General features: G+C 44.6%; 1 protein-coding gene across 7 annotated transcripts in view; it reads left to right on the forward strand.

Annotated features, from left to right (window-relative positions):
* The window catches only part of LEF1 (lymphoid enhancer binding factor 1), a 159040-nt gene that overhangs the window by 47515 nt on the left and 90512 nt on the right, over nucleotides 1-21013 (forward strand). For all 7 annotated transcript variants that reach the window (XM_073641065.1, XM_073641018.1, XM_073641027.1 and 4 more), the window contains 2 exons: nucleotides 14012-14144; nucleotides 16490-16580. In XM_073641065.1, coding sequence (XP_073497166.1) covers nucleotides 14012-14144; nucleotides 16490-16580 — 224 coding nt within the window. The remainder of the gene's footprint in view (nucleotides 1-14011; nucleotides 14145-16489; nucleotides 16581-21013) is intronic.

Here is a 21013-nt window from a genome sequence, read left to right on the forward strand (position 1 = left end):
ACACAAGAGGCAATCCTGTGCTCTTTCCACTATGTAGTATACCACCTGCAGCAGCATGATGGATATTTATACTGTAGTACTGATCTGCGTAGCAATGAACCCTAAGGGGTGAGGTAAAACTCTAGGACTAGCTGCACTCACTTTGCTTCTTGCTACTCTTTACCCCTCTGAAGACTTCAATAGGCAGCTGTAAACTGATCACTCAGTGAGCTGGCAATCTTATCTAGTCTCGAGCAAGACTGATTTTAGCATTTTTTTAGTGTGAATAATATTAGGAGGCAGTTAAATGGGAGAATAAGGGGCTAAGTGTAGAAAGAAGCATATTTCTCTGATAAGATTTATTACAAAGTTTCTGATGTTCACATGTTGTATTGATTTATGCAACGTTTGTTTAAGCAACTGTCTCCATTTAAGCCACATCCTACTGAAGTAGAGAGAGTCCCTATGGAGTTGGTCATTTAAAGCCATATCACACATTTCTTTAACAGGGATTTTTAAATAAAATATATTTAAAAATTAATTTTTTTTTTCATGTGTCTCATTTCCACCGTGGGATTTCTTGGAGTTATATATTCTCATCCAATAACTGTTTGCAGACTGACTTCCTCTTTCAGAAGTATTAACTGTAAGAAGAAGTCCACTGAGGAAAAATCGGATTAATTATGGAGTATATGGAAGAAGAACAAACATTTTTGTTTTGAAGATGCTTATTTTCTTTGTCTTCTTTTAACCAAAGAGACTTTGCAAATCATGTAAGGCCTGTGCTATGTGCGTTATGCACAAGGGATTGCATATCCAGAGAATTGCCTTGAAAACGGAAGAGACACTTAGGGGAAAACAGATGTGTTAGCAAATCAGAAACTGCTTCTACTTAGCTTTGTGCAGCACATCAGAGTGTGAAGATGGGAGCTTGCAGCTATTTTGCCAAAGGACACTGAGCTAGTTCCAGTAATTACTAACTGTTTATACATCAGAAACTTGTATAGCTGACAGCAGGTCATAGGGCAGGTCCTTCTGGATCATGTCACCTAGAGGCTTTAAGGATTACAGTATTTCTTCTCTGGAAGCTCCCAACATTGATCATCAGCTCCAATATTGTCTGTCCCGCACAATGACTTGGATTTGCATCTTCCCAGATGTGGATCTTCCAAGAACAATTATAGTGAATTATCGAGACAAATATGTCAATCAAACTCTGCTAAATAGTAGAAAAAAATGTTGATTACTTTGCAATTCACCACATTGGCCTGACTTTCCATAGCATGAGAAGAGATATTTCTACTGATGGTAATTATGATGACTGGAAAATCTGTTTAGTTATTCTCTTTTAATAAAAAAAATTAATAAACCTTCACTTTTTATATTTGGGTGATTGGTGATCGGATTGAACTGTGAAATTCGAATTGTTATGCAACCTTTTGTCATTATAGTTAGTCATAAGCAGAGATGAACTAGGGCGAAAAAAACGGCCATGGCACAGAAACTCCACCAGCAGCAAATGATTAACGCGCCCCCCCCCCCCCCCACACACACACACACACACACCCTCATCAAGGCACAATGCAAGGTTCCTTGAGATTTACTTTGCTTGGCCATGCCACTACCTGAAGAGCTGTTGAAGAGCCACATGTGAATGGAGTAGATGTGCTCTTGATCTACCACCGCTCCATACATGGTTCTCAGGATTCGTGGGGGTCTCTGCGGTTGGACCTCCAGTAATTGGAAAGATGTCCAATATCCAAAGGATAGGGAATAACTTGTGAACTTGAGATATCCTCTTTGAACAGGTTGTCCAGGATTAAATTTTATTTGCCCATAGAATTGCAGACTCACCAATACTGACCATCACTAAGTTCAATGCCACCCCTCCAGCAACAGGACCGGAGAAGTGGTTCTGTGCAGAGTATATACAGGATAGGAAAAATGGTTCTGTGCAATAAATATATGCAGAATAAGAGCAGATACTGAGAATTAATATATTTACTAATAAAAATTACTTACATTATTAAGCTTTATGATAGGTGGAAGTTGTATTAGACAATATTAAAGCTAAATCCGATTTCTCGTAGGTGCAGGTTAAAATAAACAGAGTAGCCTACATAGTAATACTCATAGGAGGTCTATACTACTATTAATAGATCAACTATCACATATATATGCAATGTTATATAAAGTATTGGAATAGACGTCTACAGAATCCACCACTTATGTTGTAATTTGTAGGATATGTTTGTGGACCGGAGGGTCGTCCCCACGCATTCGATTTTCATTTCATTCATTCATCTACTTTGGGTCCCAGGTAATGAGTATTATTCATTAATGTGCTTCACATTTGATGCCTATAAATACCAATTGTGTTATTTAAAGATTGCATAGCAAACTCTAGTTTTTACAGGGTATGATAGTCATCCTTTCTTATATACACTTGTCTATTCTATTTACTGTTATTAGAGCCTGGTGGTCTATTCACAATTATTGAATATTATTGAATGCTGTTGGTTACGTTACCCAATCTATGAAGTACGGGTATATGTTTTTAGTTTGAATTTTTTAATAATCTACTCAATAAAAGTTGAATTTTATGATCTTGTTTACTTATTTTTTTGCTATTTGGACTAATATTCCTCATGCAAATTGTTGTTATACATGTTTGGAGTTTTGTATGATCATCAATTTTTTCCACGGATACCATTTGGGACTTATGATTGTTAATGTTTATGTTGTAATTTGTAGGATAACTTCCTCAATTAAATAAAATGTGAGATATTGTCCTCTCTACATGTTTCACTGTCTACACCGCTTCATCAGGAGAAGATGAGGAGTATAGCATACAAAGCTCCAAAATTTATGCTGCAAATAATTAAATACACAGCTACATACGATATACTGTATGTGTGGACTAGTAGTAATTTATGGATTATTTTATAGTATACACTGTAGAGCTGTGTTTATATTGCTTAGTGTGCAGCTGTGCATATACTATAAGATGTGCCTGTGTACATTATTATTAATTATAGCGCCATTTATTCCATGGCGCTTTACATTTATGCAATGTGGACTCCACGTTTTACACTATTTGAACATCACTATACTATATACCTCTATACTAAGGCTATGTGCCCACGATGCAGAAATGCTGCATATTTTTTCCGCTTCTCCCTGGCAGGAAAAACCCATATGGATTTTATATGCGTTTTTCCTGCCAGGTAGAAGCGCTTGTCAAGCGTTTTTGCATGCATTTCTGCATGCGGGTTATCAAGCGCTTTCCAAGCGATTTTTAGCATCACTTGGAAAAGTGCTTGACAACTTGTTCACACTATATAAATCCATACAACCGGCATGGATTTATATAGTGTGACCAAGTAATAGTTAAAACAAAAAAATAAGAATGGTAAAAAATATTTAAAAAAAAAAAGATTATACTTACCTTCTGATGTCCTCCCGGTGTTTTCTCTGCTGCGTCCGATGTCTTGGGCGGCTCGCGGTGGTTTGAAGGACCTGCGGTGACGTCATTGAGTCATGTGACAGGTCACATGACTCAATGACGTCATGGCAGGTCCTTCACAACACTGCAACCCATACAGCAGACCAGACGGAGGGGAGAAAACATCGGGAGGACATCGGAAGGTAAGTATAATCTTTATTTTTAATTTTTTTACAGTTTCTATGGTACCTGGGTCTGGATGAGAGTCTCCTCTTCTCCAGACCTGGGTGCCATCCGCACATTGAACCCTGTGATATCCGCATGTGCAGATGCAGTGATGCGGATGTCACGCGTTCCAATGCAAGTCAATGGCGGCGATTACGCTGCGTGTCCGCAAAATTAATGGACATGCGGTGTATTTTTCCGCAATGATAATCCGCAGCGGAAATTTCCGCAGCATGTGCACAGCACATGCAGATTATCATTGGGGACCATGGGGCACGTATTACCAAGCGTTTTTTAAGCGTTTTCGCTGCGGAAATTCCACAGCAAAAACGCTTGAAAAACGCATAGTGGGCACACAGCCTAATTCTGACATTTATCAGTGACGTAATTATGAGTAAGTGCTGAGTGTATCAAATGTGGACTATATGATATAATGCAAGCAATGCATCAGTATTCAAATTGACAAAATAATGTATTAGCTAGGAAAACCTCTGATGCTGTGCTGTATGATAAAGGAAAGCATGCATAAAGCCAACAAACATTATGATTTTTATTTTTTGAACTTTAAACCTTTTCTTTTATAAAATAATCTGAAAAGGACAAGGTAGGGTCAAGCTGGATATTCCCTGGTAGGACTCAGCTCATGAATAATAGTGAGATATTATAATTCTTTTGTTATATAGTGACAAAAAGAGATCTAATTCTTGACACACCTACTGGCAATGTGTTCACTATGCAACCGGCAAAAAATATAAGACAAGGCCAAAGCTTAAATTAAAATCCTTAGGTTCTTATCTTCTTCCCACAGGAAAGCAAATCTGTGTTGAAAACCGTAAAATTAAGAGGAGAGCTAGGATGGCATAATTTAGTGAGAATTCATGGTGCTGGATTTTTTGAGCTTTATGACTGGAGGGATAGGCCAGACATTAATAAGATACAGTAATACAACTTCTTGTGGTCTGTAAGAAAAAAGCACTGGGAATGAAAACAAAATTAAAGGATTTTGCTTAGGTTTCTGCTTTTTACATGTCTATATTAAAACATTATTTCAATTAACTTCGCTAGCAAATTATTATTTAAGAGTTGTCTCCGTACAGAAATTCATGATTTGTCAAAAAGCCAAATTTATAATTTAACTATTTATCAATGTTAAATTATTTTGCACACCTGGAAAGCAAATACAGATCACACATCCAAGTAGTATATATTGATCTATTGCAGCTAAGCAAAATTTACAAAACTGAACACTGGGTTCTTAATTAACATTTTGATCAGAATGTATAAGCCCACTGCCGTGTGACAGCAAACCTCTCAGTGGGTCCCTAGCCTGTCAGGCTTAGAGCCGTACGGTGATCACTGCTGCAGCGACACTGCCTCAACAGGAGGAGCGACCCAGATTCCCCACATCACATGCTGGCAGGCCTCTTTCACTCATCCTGATATTTCCGGTACTGGAAAAACCAGCACCGGAGATATTCGTGTGGCAACCATTGTGCCCCATCAGTATCACACGTACAGGCGCGTGGGAATCAGCGCTACTGTTCCCAGGCGCCGGGTGCTAAAGGCATCTTATCATTGTCCCCTGCTTGCGCGGAGATCCGAATAAGAAAATAAAAACACATTATACACTGTGTGCAGAATTATTAGGCAAATGCGTATTTTGATCACATGATACTTTTTATACATGTTGTCCTACTCCAAGCTGCATAGGCTTGAGAGCCAACTACCAATTAAGTAAATCTGGTGATGTGCATCTCTGTAATGAGGAGGGGTGTTGACTAATGACATCAACACCCTATATAAGGTGTGCTTAATTATTAGGCAACTTCCTTTCCTTTGGCAAAATGGGTCAGAAGAGAGATTTGACGGGCTCTGAAAAGTCCAAAATTGGGAGATGTCTTGCAGAGGGATGCAGCAGTCTTGAAATTTCCAAACTTTTGAAGAGTGATCACTGAACAATAAAGCGTTTCATGGCAAATAGCCAACAGGGTCGCAAGAAGAGTGTTGGCCAAAAAAGGCGCAAAATAACTGCCCATGAATTGAGAAAAATCAAGCGTGAAGCTGCCAAGATGCCATTCGCCACCAGTTTTGCCATATTTTAGAGCTGCAACGTTACTGGAGTATCAAAAAGTACAAGGTGTGCGATACTCAGGGACATGGCCTAGGTAAGGAAGGCTGAAAAACGACCACCTTTGAACAAGAAACATAAGATAAAATGTCAAGAATGGGCCAAGAAATATCTTAAGACTGATTTTTCAAAGGTTTTATGGACTGATGAAATGAGAGTGACTCTGGATGGGCCAGAGGCTGGATTGGTAAAGGGCAGAGCGCTCCACTCTGACTCAGATGCCAGCAAGATGGAGGTGGGGTACTGGTATGGGCTGGTATCATCAAAGATGAACTTGTGGGACCTTTTCGGGTTGAGGATGGAGTGAAGCTCAACTCCCAGACCTACTACCAGTTTCTGAAAGACCACTTCTTCAAGCAGTGGTACAGGAAGAAGTCGGTATCGTTCAAGAAAAACATGATTTTCATGCAGGACAATGCTCCATCACATCCATCCAACTATTCCACATCGTGGCTGGCCAGTAAAGGTCTAAAAGAAGAAAAAATAATGACATGGCCCCCTTGTTCACCTGATCTGAAACCCATAGAGAACCTGTGGTCCATCATAAAATGTGAGATCTACAGGGAGGGAAAACAGTACACCTCTCGGAACAGTGTCTGGGAGGCTGTGGTGGCAGGTGCACGCAATGTTGATCGAAAACAGATCAAGCAACTGACAGAATCTATGGATGGAAGGCTGTTGAGTGTCATCATAAAGAAAGGTGGCTATAATGATCACTAATTTTTTGGGTTTTTGTTTTTGCATGTCAGAAATGTTTATTTCTAAATTTTGTGCACTGATATTGGTTTACCTGGTGAAAATAAACAAGTGAGATGGGATTATATTTTGGTTTTTATTAAGTTGCCTAATAATTCTGCACAGTAATGGTTACCTGCACAAACAGGTATCCTCCTAAGATAGCCAAAACTAAAAAAAGCCACTCCAACTTCCAAAAATATTAAGCTTGGATATTTGAGTCTTTTGGGTTGATTGAGAACATAGTTGTTGATCAATAATAAAAATAATCCTCTAAAATACAACTTGCCTAATAATTCTGCACACAGTGTACTCACCTTTACACCTAATTCCCTGAAGCCATTGTCCCCTGTAAACAACCCAAAATAAAAAACAATATTATCCCTCACCTGTCCGAAGTTTAAATAATCCAGTGTCCTAGCCGTAATCCATCTGTGCAACATTTCTTCATCAGTGTGAGCAGTAGTTTTAGGTGTAAAGGTAAGTATAATGTGTTTTTTATTTTATTCTTAATTTTACACTCTATGTAGACAGCGGGTGCTGTATACAACTCTCAACATTGTGCCTTGCTCGGGCTGATCTCGGCTCAAGCAGGGGACAATGATTGGAGATGCCTTCTGCACCCGGTGCCTAGGAACAACGCTAACTGTACTGTTTTTTTCGAGACTTCGGTACGTGTCAAACTGATGATCCGTATGTTATCAGTGTGCACATGTGTGGGACGATTTACGGCCCATGCTGCTGATTATAAATCGGATATGTCAGCGTGTTTTGCCCACAAACACATGGTCCGTGGAAACACAGACGTGTGCAGACCCATTTATTTGACTGGGACTACGTGTGTAGGTGTCTTCGGTACGTATGGAAACCGTCACCACACATACTGGAGACACTGACGTGTGAAAGAGGCCTCAGATGAAGTACCCAGAGCTCCAGGTCACATCCCTCAGCAACAACACCACAGCAACAATGGCCATCACACAGCACCAACACCACTTTTTTTTTTCTACAGTTGTTAAATTATTAGGGATTCGACCACTGTGATCCTGTAATGTGACACGGGGCAGTAGCCCTGTGCGATGTACTTGTCTGTTGTGCCCCGGCACGTTACTTGAAGGTGGGGTTTCTGGCTGGGTGTGTGGACTTGTGCTGTGAGGGCGCTACGCCCGTGCAGGCCACATGTAATCGATGACGCTGGTTTGTCAGGACCAGATGTTAACTAATTCATGAAACCACCAGTTCTTAACAAACAAAGCTTTACTAAACTGCCATTGCATGGCCACTATGTACACAGGTTAGCACATACTCTTCTTGCATGTTTCTTCATTAATACATAATTCATTCATCTCAATGTACAGTCACATTCCTGCCTCCACTGGTCTCATCTCCTTCACCACCACCCAGCTTAACACCACAGTATAGTCCGTGAAAGTCAATTCCTCTTCCTGTGGTTCCATGTCAGAATCTCCTTGTAGAGGAGAGGGTTTGCCAATATGGCTGGACTCTGCTTCAAGTGCTCTGATGCTTGGGGAACTCGCACCCGGGACACTTGTAGCACCCTGAGGATTCGGCTGCTACAGGGGTATTGCACCTCAACCCAGAGGTGTGATATTCCACTCCCGGGTAAGGATGGAGAGTGGAACTGAGCTCGGTAGGCTGCATGCACTACACACATCCCATTTCCGAGGAACAGGCAGACGGTACTCCCACTTAGAAATGTGCAGGTACGACCGAGTCTGTTCCTGGCTGGAGTGGGAGGGGGGTGGTACATCCCAAGTAGTGTAGGGGCAGATAGGGGGAGCAGTCTGGGTAAAGATAGGAGCTCATTGGGTGCTGGTCACCTGAGCTCACACATAGAGGGTGTATATAAGGTGGGCACCAACTAAGAACAGGGTCAGATGCAGAGAACAAGTCAGCAAGCAGAGGAGAAGAGAGACCCAGAGTGAGAGAGGAGAAGAGAGACCCAGAGGGGGAAACAGAAAAGAGGACTCCAAGAACCCAAATTAAATTCCCGGGTGAAGAGTCGGCACAGGGTACCGGATCCCAAACTGGCGGGGGCAGAAAACACACCCTAGCCAGAGACCGGAGGCCGTGGGCAGCATCTGCCACGGCCACCCATCACATCCACCCCGAAGGCACACCACATGAAGGGTCAGGGAACCCAAGGCCAAGGGTGTCCCAACAGAAGGCCCGAGTGAGCTGGACCTAGGTGGATCACTGGTGGGGACGGCCAGAGAACGGGACAGAAGGAGAGCTCAGGGTCACGCTCCGGACTTGTTTGGGGGTTGGCTGGATCCAGGACCTGGTGGACGCAGCACGGCTCGGGAGGTCACTTGAAGCTGGAGTGACCGGAACATCAGCAGTGAGTAAATACCCTAAACTGCATAACCCGACTCTGTCTTCATTTAACACCTATGCTGCACCACCACAACCCCCATCCTCTGCACCTGACCCCCTGAGGCTATACCCCACCCGTTGGGGGTTATATCATCAAAAGCTGCACCAACACCATCAGCCTCAGCGGACCCTGCTGCAGCAGCGGCCATAGTGACCGCAATACAACGGGTGGCGTAGTCGACATTAAGAACTTATTAACATCTGTAGGACTGCCACATACAACTGAGTTTGACACCCTGGGCACGGACCGGGTCACAGCCACTCGGAAGACTACAACCCCCCATCTGATCCGGCTCCGGATATTCCCCCTAAAGAATATGGCCCAGGGGGCGCGTCAACTTTGGCGTAGTCGGCAGGATTACGTGCCCACAACAACCGGGTACTGCGTGCCTGAAGAAAAGTGCAAGTTTACCTCAGAAAGAAGTCTCCCGCCGGTTCCGGAGGGTCCACGCCATCGGACCCCATCACAGGTCGTTTCCCGCCGATTGTCCGCCATTTCCAGCTTGTTCCCGCCATCTGCAGAGTTTCCCGCCACTGGGCGACGCTTCCCGCCAAATCCGAAGATTTCCCGCCTTGGAAGAGCAGCGGACGCCATTATGGGCGTGCCAAAGGAGGGCAAGAGGCCGCCTCCCATCGTGGGCCAGGACAGAAAATGGCGCCAAAAGTGGAAACCGCCCCCACCAACAGAGACTGTGATGCTGGAGGTGTCTGTCAGCGTGAAAGAACTACCCCTGGAGCTGACAGTCACAGAGTTGCCCCGGGACCGCCCTCGAAGTGGGAGGAGACGAAAGAAAAGAACGAAGATGGGTGCCGCCTGGAGCAGTCTGGAGCGAGCGCACCCGGAGACAGGAAGTCTAACGAGGAGTCTGGAGCGAGCGCACCCGGAGGCAAGAAGCCTGGAGAGGAGTGGCGGAGGAGCTTGCCCGGAGATGGAGAGAAAGCAGAACAGCACCGGCCCGCTGGCCAGGAGTCTGCTAGAGACCGAGGAAGGAGAGCAGAGCAGCACCGGCCCGCTGGTCAGGAGCCTGCTAGAAACCACGACCCCACTAGGCCTAGTGGAGGTCCTTGCACAGCTCCCCCGAGACCGGGAGTGTGCACAGACTGCCCTGGAGGGCCTCGCACGGAGGATGGCCCGGGTACAGCGAGAGACATTGGCGGAGTGGAGCCGAGAGATGGCCCAGCAAGCTGAGACCAGTCAACGGAGCACGCTACCCTGGAAGAGGAAACAGACCGCCTCTGAGGATGGCGCGGGAGGACCAAAGGCCGGAGACGGCGCCGAGAAGGGAGCCGGACGCAAGGAGGCAGGTAAAGGGGACGCCTATACCCCAAGCCGGGAAACCGCCCACCTGCCCCAGCTCCCCGTCGCAGAGCCCGAAAGTCCCCCTGCTGTGCCCGTAGCCGCCATGTCACCGCTATGGACTAGGCCCCGACCGGAAACCGCCGCAGCGACCCCTGTGACGTCACGCGCCTCGACCCGGAGCGTGACAAAGCAGGAAATACCACCAGCCTGGTCGCAAGGCCTAGTACCCCCGGGCGCCGCATCACCAACAGCGCCCCCTACCTCCGCGGAGCCTCCGGCCTGGCCGCAAGGCCAGGTAGCCCAGGGCGCCGCCGTCCTAACGGTGCCCTTCACCTTCCAGGTGCCCCAGGCCTGGCCGCAAGGCCTGGGCAACCCGGGCGCCACCACCACCGCGCCCGCGCCCGTAAAACCAAGGGTGCCACACCTGGGGGAGGACTTGTTCAGCCAGCTCACATGGCCGGACGGGCGGCCCTTCATCTGGCCCGAAGAATTCCATGAGCTGGAACGGCGGCAGAGACTAGGGCCCTTGTGTGAGCCCCTGATTCCGGCTCCGAAGCCCGTGGCACGGATCTCGCCCCCGCTTGAAGAGGCCCAATTTGAGTGGGACCCCACCGGAGAAGACCTAATGGGGTTCACTCAGGAAACCAGGGCAGCTGCAGCGGAGCGTGCTGAGTGTTGCCGACAGCAGCTCGAAGAGTTTGCGAGGGAGCGGAGAGAGAGGCGGGTCCGGGAACAGCAGGCCCAAGTACGGAGTGCCGAGCAGAAGAGCCGGACCAGGAGGGACCCCCGTGCAGCGCATTGTCCCCGCACCATCGGGACAGTGATCAAGTTCAACCAGCAGCATGGGTGGGGCTTCATCCGAGACGACAACAACACCCCCGGCGACGTCTTTGTCACACGCAGAGACGTGGAGTCCCATCTGCCGGAGGGGCACAGACCTCTACATCGGAGATGAGGTCACTTTCACCCGGCACAAGTGTGCCAAAGGACCTTACGCCCTCCACGTACACCGCCTGACGGAGGAGGAGTTGCGGTGCGAGGAGGAGGAGCAAGAGGACCCGGACGGGTCTGAAGTTACAACCAGCTACAAGCAAAGAGCAGGAGGAAGACGCCGTTGAGTGCGGCAGAGCAGGAGATGTAGATAGTTACCCGACCGGGTACCAAAGAAACTGTTGCTACATATATATAGTCCCCGTTGGGACCAGCATGAGTGAACTGTTTACCCGTTATTCCGTATCCATACCAGGCTGAGGACTGTGAGCAGCCATTCCCTTCCCTTTACCTGGCCGAGGACTGAGAGCGGCCAACTTCCCCTGTATATAGTTGCGCTTCCTAAAGCGCCCCCTACTGGTTTTATAGGAAAACCAGTTTTCCAGAGAGACTGTCGCACTTTACCCGGTCACGCGTTGCACAGTGACCGGAGGAGGAGCCAGAGGCGACGAGAATGTTTTATATATATATATAATGTTTTATATGTTTATGAAAAAAAAAAAAATGTATGTTTTTGGTGTTATGTCTTACAGCCCGAGGACGTGCTGTGATTTACCAGGGGGGAATGTAGCACCCTGAGGATTCGGCTGCTACAGGGGTATTGCACCTCAACCCAGAGGTGTGATATTCCACTCCCGGGTAAGGATGGAGAGTGGAACTGAGCTCGGTAGGCTGCATGCACTACACACATCCCATTTCCGAGGAACAGGCCGACGGTACTCCCACTTAGAAATGTGCAGGTACGACCGAGTCTGTTCCTGGCTGGAGTGGGAGGGGGGTGGTACATCCCAAGTAGTGTAGGGGCAGATAGGGGGAGCAGTCTGGGTAAAGATAGGAGCTCATTGGGTGCTGGTCACCTGAGCTCACACATAGAGGGTGTATATAAGGTGGGCACCAACTAAGAACAGGGTCAGATGCAGAGAACAAGTCAGCAAGCAGAGGAGAAGAGAGACCCAGAGTGAGAGAGGAGAAGAGAGACCCAGAGGGGGAAACAGAAAAGAGGACTCCAAGAACCCAAATTAAATTCCCGGGTGAAGAGTCGGCACAGGGTACCGGATCCCAAACTGGCGGGGGCAGAAAACACACCCTAGCCAGAGACCGGAGGCCGTGGGCAGCATCTGCCACGGCCACCCATCACATCCACCCCGAAGGCACACCACATGAAGGGTCAGGGAACCCAAGGCCAAGGGTGTCCCAACAGAAGGCCCGAGTGAGCTGGACCTAGGTGGATCACTGGTGGGGACGGCCAGAGAACGGGACAGAAGGAGAGCTCAGGGTCACGCTCCGGACTTGTTTGGGGGTTGGCTGGATCCAGGACCTGGTGGACGCAGCACGGCTCGGGAGGTCACTTGAAGCTGGAGTGACCGGAACATCAGCAGTGAGTAAATACCCTAAACTGCATAACCCGACTCTGTCTTCATTTAACACCTATGCTGCACCACCACAACCCCCATCCTCTGCACCTGACCCCCTGAGGCTATACCCCACCCGTTGGGGGTTATATCATCAAAAGCTGCACCAACACCATCAGCCTCAGCGGACCCTGCTGCAGCGGCGGCCATAGTGACCGCAATACAACGGGTGGCGTAGTCGACATTAAGAACTTATTAACATCTGTAGGACTGCCACATACAACTGAGTTTGACACCCTGGGCACGGACCGGGTCACAGCCACTCGGAAGACTACAACCCCCCATCTGATCCGGCTCCGGATATTCCCCCTAAAGAATATGGCCCAGGGGGCGCGTCACACTCACTTCGTCTCACGTTCTATTTCGTCCTGGCCCTTTACCTTTAATAGCTGTAAGATACTTGGTGCCATGCTTCTAGGCCTACCTTCTCTGGACCCTTCTTGGTCATTCTGCTCTCTGGTCAGTTCTCTGAGCTGACACTGTCCTCTATAACTCTCTCGCTCTGTTCCTCAGTATCATGCTATCTCTGTCCTAGTTTCCTTTCTCTCTTCTCTCGTGCCAAAAAAACACCTACTGCATATGCGGCCTTGCTGAGCACTCAGACCAAACGTCTGCTTTAGTTGCAAGCTAGGCCCTGTCTGAGTCACTACCAGGAAGTCCTCGGATCCTGCTACATAGCTCCTCCCTCTCTGGTCTAGTCCCAACACTTAGCTGTGTCTTACCCTACTCCCTGTCTGTTGCTGGGCAGAACTCAGCTTCCTAACAGTACAGTGCAAAACCTTACAATACACCACATAACAATCCATACTGCACATCGCCATAACGCATGACATTATACACACTACATTTCCCATTATACACAGCACTGATGTCTTCAAGGGGGAACAGGGTGATATGTCAATCGTCTTACAATCCTGCTGTTTGCTATGACAGTAATAACAATATGATTAGTATGTGGACAATTCTGCACCTCCTTGTTGCCTACCCCGCTCCACTTAGCCCTATACTATGACTTCATAGTCCTTCCTAAAAGTTTATGGCCAATGATGCTGCATCTGTAAAATGTTGTACTAAGAGAGCCCCAATCAAATAGAAGAATACTAATGTTAGACCATTAAGTGCCAAGACGTTGGATTATTGATATATCTTTGTGTAGTTGTTAATACTAAATAGAAGGTCTGGTCATGCAACTAGTTAATGGCAACACAATCATTGCTCCTAGTGACAACATGCATAGTTGCAAAAGGTTACTTTTTGTCAAGAGAATTGTTATGTGTAATAAAATGCAGAACACCAGTGTGGTATTTAAATCAAAGTTTGCAGTAAGATTCCAACTTTTTATTGTCCTTTGATTATGTATATTTACTTTTTTTAATCTTTTTTTTTCATTATTATTACAGTCAAACAAGGTCCCAGTTGTGCAGCCGTCACATGCAGTTCATCCCCTCACCCCTCTCATTACATACAGTGATGAGCACTTCGCACCAGGAGTTCACCCTTCACATATTCCTTCAGATGTCGGCTCAAAGCAAGGTATGGATTATTGCTCTGGATTGATGAAACATTTCTTCTTTACTAGGGGCTAAATAAAGAGCTGCATTACAGAATATATCTCCAATCAGAGGGACGGGACTACAATTCCTATAGTGCCTCTAACATTAATTGATTTCTGCTTGCTACATGTGACTTTTATGTCTCAGTGTGGAAAGAATAAGAAAAACTTTGAAATTAGTATCTTCGACATTATATACCTAAAAGCAACAATTAGCTCATCCCTCAAGAACACACACACTTACACATACACATTTACCACTGCAACTTAGGACTCTGCAGCGTTTCTTGGTCTGCAAGTGTCAAATGCCATTGTGGTGTGGCCTATGTTCCAAAGGAACCAAGTCTTTTATTACTTTATCAGTTTTCATCTCTTCACACTAAACCATCACAATTGGAAAGTGTTTCATTTTTAGGGTAAAATCCTATTCGGTTTAAGAGTAAAAGTAGTTTTTAATTTTTTTTTTTTTCTCCATCGGCTTTTTTTTCCTCCACGACTGAACTGTCATTCTCAATTCATGTGTAAAATCTATTTTCAGATTTTGCCATTACTGAGATAGGAAATGACAGTTGGTGCTCATAAAGTTCAATGGAGAACTGTAGCTGTTTCCGGAGAACTTGCAACTGAATGTCTCCTCTCCTCCTCCTCTTTCCCTCTACATAGAATTGTAAAAGCACCAATTGTCATCTCTTTTCTCATAAATAGGAAAAATCTGTCTTTATTGAATACAGATTTTACCAGTGAATTGACATTGATCAATTCAGGTGGAGAAAGAAGCCGATTTCTCTGATAACCATATATTACATAGCTGCTTATTTCCATGTGTCCTATTGATTTTTTAAATAGAGTAACTAACTATAGTTCTGATCTTTTAAGTGTTTTGTCTATGAAAAAGAATCTAATAAATAGCATTATTGCTCTTAATATTGCCGGTATCGCTGTGGAGAAACTTCTAATGGAAATCCACAACATGCAATTCCTTTTCTACAAGGTGTATGCAGGGTTTAAATGTAGCCTAACCTTAAAATAACCCTAAATCTAGAACCGAATGAAAGAAAATTAAGGGAAAAAAATATGTATTCGGCATTCAGAAAACCCCTAACGCTAACATCTCATCCTAGTTTCCTCCATCTTGGACTTTATTCAAACATCAGTATTTTTGATCAATGGGGGAATATTTCTGCCGTTAAAAACTGCCTTTCAGCCTGAAAAAATTACTGAGCTAACTAAATGCTAAAAAATGATAAACCATAAACCCAAATTCATCTTTTAACATGAAACAATGCTAGAAAATATAGTCAAAGTGACAACAGTCATCAAATATGCAAGAAATAATAGGGGTTAAGTGTGTTGCTAATACCATTACCCTTCTTATGTGAGTGTTGAGCTGGAGAACCATGGTACAGGAAAGCTGGCATCCATTTGGGAAGGGGATTAGATGTTTGTGGCAAGGTGTTTCGTCTACTTGTTGTAGGGTTTTCATTCCCAGCACGGTGAAAGAAGATGTGCAATTTCTTATGGGATTTTTCTTCATATCATTTTTTGTTCTACAATAAGCACTACCAATGCAAAACAGCTTGACCTTGCCGCCCAAAGGCGTCAGCTTGATGAAGAGCTTAGTAGAAGCTGGAGTGACAATCGGGAGCCAAGTGAATCATATCAAGAGTGAGCATTAGAAGCCTTAAAATGATTCATAATTAGTCACTGATCCTCTGTGGTTGGAATGGAGAGGGAAAAATGTAATGCAACCTTTAGGGAATGTAAGTTAATGGACAAGCCCTAATATAATGTACCTAATCTATGCTGTATTTAAGCCTATTTTAGGCAGCATTTTTTTTTCTGTATTTCTCAATTTAAAAGTTTCTATTGAAACAACAATAACAGAGAAAATCCAAGAGTATAATACTACAATATATTTTCTCTTGGATTTAGTTTGAAGCATATCTCCTCTTACTACTGGGCCAGGGTGAAACTTAAGGGTTAAAATCAAAATCAGAAATTGCCTAAGCACCTTATAAATGTAAATTTCATGGTTATTGCATTATGCATGCTGTTCGTGTATATTTTTCCTCATCCATCAAAAAATAGAACAGAACTGGAGGACAGTGACTAATCCATTGAGGGCTGAGAAGGAATTAATGTCCTCCGGGGTAAAATAGCAGCACTTACCACTTCTTTGCACTGGAACCTAACATTATTTGTCGTACATTACATTTACAGCAAGAAAAAGAAGTATTGATGTGACTGTCCTGTGACTCTGCCTACCGACATATACACATACATATAGACTTTGGATAAATGATATCACATTCTACTTCTTTAACAGGCATGCACAGGCATCCACAAGCACCTGACCTACCTACCTTCTACCCACTGTCTCCCGGAGGTGTGGGCCAGATGACTCCTCCTCTCGGCTGGTGAGTTTTAGGAACAGACTATGGGACTATGATATTCTTACATCAAATGTTTCTGACATGCCAAGAACAGCAAAACTGTTTTGTTCCGGAATCTTATAATCCAGAAAGTTGGTGAAATGTCTGACTGTGATCAATGTTGGCTGGGATGCCAAGGACCCACCAGTAACATCAACTCCAGGACCCCGCTTTTGCAAATATGACTTTACTCTCATTTACAAATTTCTATAGCAATAAACTGGTTTGATTGGTAAATAAATAAGCTGCTGCCTCTGTCTGTACATAGTGATTCAAGTGTATTGTGCCAAGTACTGCTCATATAAGAGGGTGGTGGCCCAATCCTGCACAGGGGCCCACCGGGGGATTCTCCTGTGGGTCAGTCTGAGCCTGACTGTGTTTGATTACTAAGGGCAGCAAATTTTCATAGAACTCCACAGCTCTACCATTTAAAGAAACCCTGTCATCAAATTTGTTATTCTCTTAAAATATTGCAGTCACCATATGATATAGCACTCTGTACTTACAATTGCTCATTTTGCCTTTCTACCCAGTTAATTCTTCTCTGGTCTGTGCTCTATGTAGAAACAGGAAGTCTGTTTTTCCCAGCATGAGTCATCCCCCTCTTCAGCTCCTGACCCAGCTGCTCCACCCCTGCCAGGGACTTTTGCAATGATGACTCCTGTAGGGAAAATTGACCTCCTGTTTCTAGTAGAGCTCAGAAGGGTTCAGCCCTTCGGCATTTAATCACATGATGTCATAAAGATGTCATAAACCTACTTCTTCTATTTTCCAATAACTGGGCAGAAGTGAAAAATGAGCAATTGTAAGTACACAGTGCTATATAATATGATGACTTCAATATATTAAGAGAATAAAAAGTTTGATGGGAGGAGGAGTGCTTCTTTAATGAGTAGACCTCTTCTTTTTTTTTTTCATAAATCAATAGTACACTTGAAAATAAGAAACTTTGTAATATATCTTCTAGGAGAAATCTGCTTCTTTCTCCTCCTGAACTGCTATATCTTTATCGAAATTCTAAATTCACAGGCAAAATTTGTATTAAGAGAAGACAGATTGTAACATTACTGAGCTAGGAGATGGCAGTTTGTCTTCATAAAGTTATATGGAGAACTGTAAGGCTATGTTCACACTCTGCGTTTTTGCTGTGTTTTATTTTGCTGCTTTTTCACGCAAATGTATGCAAATTAAAAGCTGTGTTTTAACCCCTTCACCCCCGAGGGTGGTTTGCACGTTAATGACCAGGCCAATTTTTACAATTCTGACCACTGTCACTTTATGAGGTAATTACTCTGGAACGCTTCAACGGATCCCCCTGATTCTGAGACTGTTTTTTCGTGACATATTGTACTTCATGATTGTGGTAAAATTTCTTCGATATCACTTGCGTTTATTTGTGAAAAAAATGGAAATTTGGCAAAATTTTTTAAAATTTAGCAATTTTCAAAATTTGAATTTTTATGCCCTTAAATCAGAGAGATATGTCACTCAAAATAGTTAATAAATAACATTTCCCACATGTCTACTTTACATCAGCACAATTTTGGAACCAAAATTTTTTTGTTGTTGGGGAACTATAAGGGTTAAAAGTTAACCAGCGATTTCTTATTTTTCCAACAAAATTTACAAAACCATTTTTTTAGGGACCACATCACATTTGAAGTCACTTTGAGAGGTCTTTATGACAGAAAATACCCAAAAGTGACACCATTCTAAAAACTGCACCCCTCAAGGTGCTCAAAACCACATTCAAGAACTTTATTAACCCTTCAGGTGCTTCACAGGAATTTTTGGAATGTGGAAGAAAAAAAAGAACATTTAACTTTTTTCACAAAAATGTTACTTTAGACCCAATTTTTTTTATTTTCGCAATGGTAACAAGAAAAAATGGACCTCAAAATTTGTTGTGCAATTTCCCCTGGGCATGCAGATACCCCATATGCGGGGAAAAAACACTGTTTGGGCGCACGGCAGGGCTCGGAAGGGAAGGAGCGCCATTTGACATTTTGATTGTAAAATTTGCTTGAATAATTAGCGGACGCCATGTTGCGTTTGGAGAGCCCCTGTGTGCCTAAACATTGGAGCTCCCCCACAAGTGACCCCATTTTGGAAACTAGACCCCCCAAGGCTCCTTTCTAGATGCATAGTGAGCACTTGGAACCCCCAGGTGCTTCACAAATTAATCCGTAAAAATAAAAAATTGCTTTTTTTTCCACTTTCATTTTTGCGAATTAATTTGTGAAGCACCTGGGGGTTCCAAGTGCTCACTATGCATCTAGATAGGTGCCTTGGGGGGTCTAGTTTCCAATCGCGGCATGGTTCCAATTTGTTAGCAGACACCATGTCGCGTTTGGAGAGCCCCTGTGTGCCTAAACATTGGCGCTCCCCCACAAGTGACCCCAGTTTGGAAACTAGACCCCTCAGGGAACTTATCTAGATGTGTGGTGAGCACTTTGAACCCCCAAGTGTTTTGCAAAGGTTTATGACGTAGAGCCGTGAAAAAAAAATCATTTTTTTTCCACAAAAACGCTTTTAGCCACAATATTTTTATTTTCACGAGGGTACTAGGAGAAATTGGACCCCAAAAGTTGTTGTGCAATTTCTCCTGAGTACGCTGATACCCCATGTGTTGGAGAAAACTACTGTTTGGGCGCATGTCAGGGCTCGGAATTGAAGGAGTGACGCTTTGGAATGCAGACTTTGATGGAATGGTCTGCGGGCGTCATGTCACGTTCTCAGAGCCCCTGATGTGCCTAAACAGTGGAAATGCCCAACAAGTGCCCCCTTTTTGGAACGGATACCTTATTTGTCAATTTTATAATGTAGTGTTATACGCCAGTTGTGTAGGACAACCTGACAAACACTACACAACTGAAGCATGACAACCTGACGAACACTACGTCAGCTGTGTAGTGTTCGTCAGGTTGTCATACGTCAGAAATTAATTCAATAGTCCATGGAAGTATGGTACCTTTTGAAGCAGTCTTTCATGCAGAGGCGGGTTTGTCGGGGCAGGTGTCACATTGATAAATGGTGTCCTCGCTTATTCCCCTTCGGTAACACACTCGGCACTTCTTTTGTGACTTACCTTTTTTTACGCTGTGAGGGATCTGCCCCGGGAAATGCTGGCCTGGTACAATTCGAGGTCCTTCAGTTCCAGAAGTAGTGGGGCCCGCTCTGCCACCACTGCCAAATATCAGGGCTTTGATAACTGTCTCCTGAAAGTGAAGATATGACGCAGAAGTCTGGCCTGCACATTTTGACAGAAGGAAAGCGTTGTGCATTGCCATCTGAACAATGTGCTCGGCCAGCTTCATATAGCATACCTTGGCCTTTCTCAAAGGACTGTACGGCTGGAGGACTTGATCGGAGAGATCAACTCCCCCCATGTACTTGTTGTACCCCACTACACAGTCTGGTTTGGCGACCTGTGTAGTGGAACCTCTTACAGTGCTGAGGGTGCTGCCATCACCATGTATGGTGGTCAAGAGAAGGATATCCCTCTTGTCCTTGTACTTGACCACCAACAGGTGGTCGCTACATTGGGCTCTGCTCTCACCCCTTCTGAGCAGCTGCCCAATTAGCGTCTTTGGGAGGCCTTTCTGATTTTTGCAGACAGTACCTGAAGCTGCGGTATGTCGCGCAGAGAGGGACTTGAAGAGCGGGATACTTGTATAAAAGTTATCCACGTAGAGGTGATAACCTTTATCCAGCAGTGGGTGCACCAAGTCCCACACAATTTTCCCACTCACTCCCAGAACAGGGGGGAGTTCAGGGAGTTCAATCCGGGAGTCCTTCCCTTCATGAACTCTAAACTTGTGAGTGTACCCTGAGGTACTCTCACAAAGTTTATACAGCTTGATCCCGTACCTGGACCTTTTACTGGGCAGGTACTGCCGGAATCCAAGCCGCCCCTTAAAAGAAATTAAGGACTCATCCACGCAGATGTCCCTTTGGGGCACGTACACTTCACCAAACTTGTTGTTGAAGTGCTCGATGACCGGCCGAACTTTGAAAAGACGATCAAAGTTCGGGTCATCGCGTGCAGGACACCTTGCATTATCTTGGTAATGCAAGAACTTGTGGATGGCCTCAAAACGTGTCCGGGTAATGACCATTCGTAACACTGGAGTGTTATACAAAACGTCAACACTCCAGTATTGCCGAACCTCTGTTTTTTTCAGGATCCCCATAAGAAGGACCAGGCCCCAAAACTTCATCATTTCTTCTGCGTCTACAGGAGACCAGTTAGAAAATAATGAAGAGGGGTTTTGTTCCAAAAATTGATGAGCATACAAATTAGTTTGGCCCACCATGAGGTTTATAAAATCCTCAGAGAAAAAGACTTTGAAAAAGTCTATTTCTGTGAGGCCGGTGGTGTCAAACTTGATTCCTGATTCCGCCACGAAATCAGGAAC

This window comes from Phyllobates terribilis, unplaced genomic scaffold (genome assembly GCF_046119375.1).
Source record: "Phyllobates terribilis strain yellow unplaced genomic scaffold, ASM4611937v1 Scaffold_1__5_contigs__length_1240528914, whole genome shotgun sequence".
NCBI lineage: Eukaryota > Metazoa > Chordata > Amphibia > Anura > Dendrobatidae > Phyllobates > Phyllobates terribilis.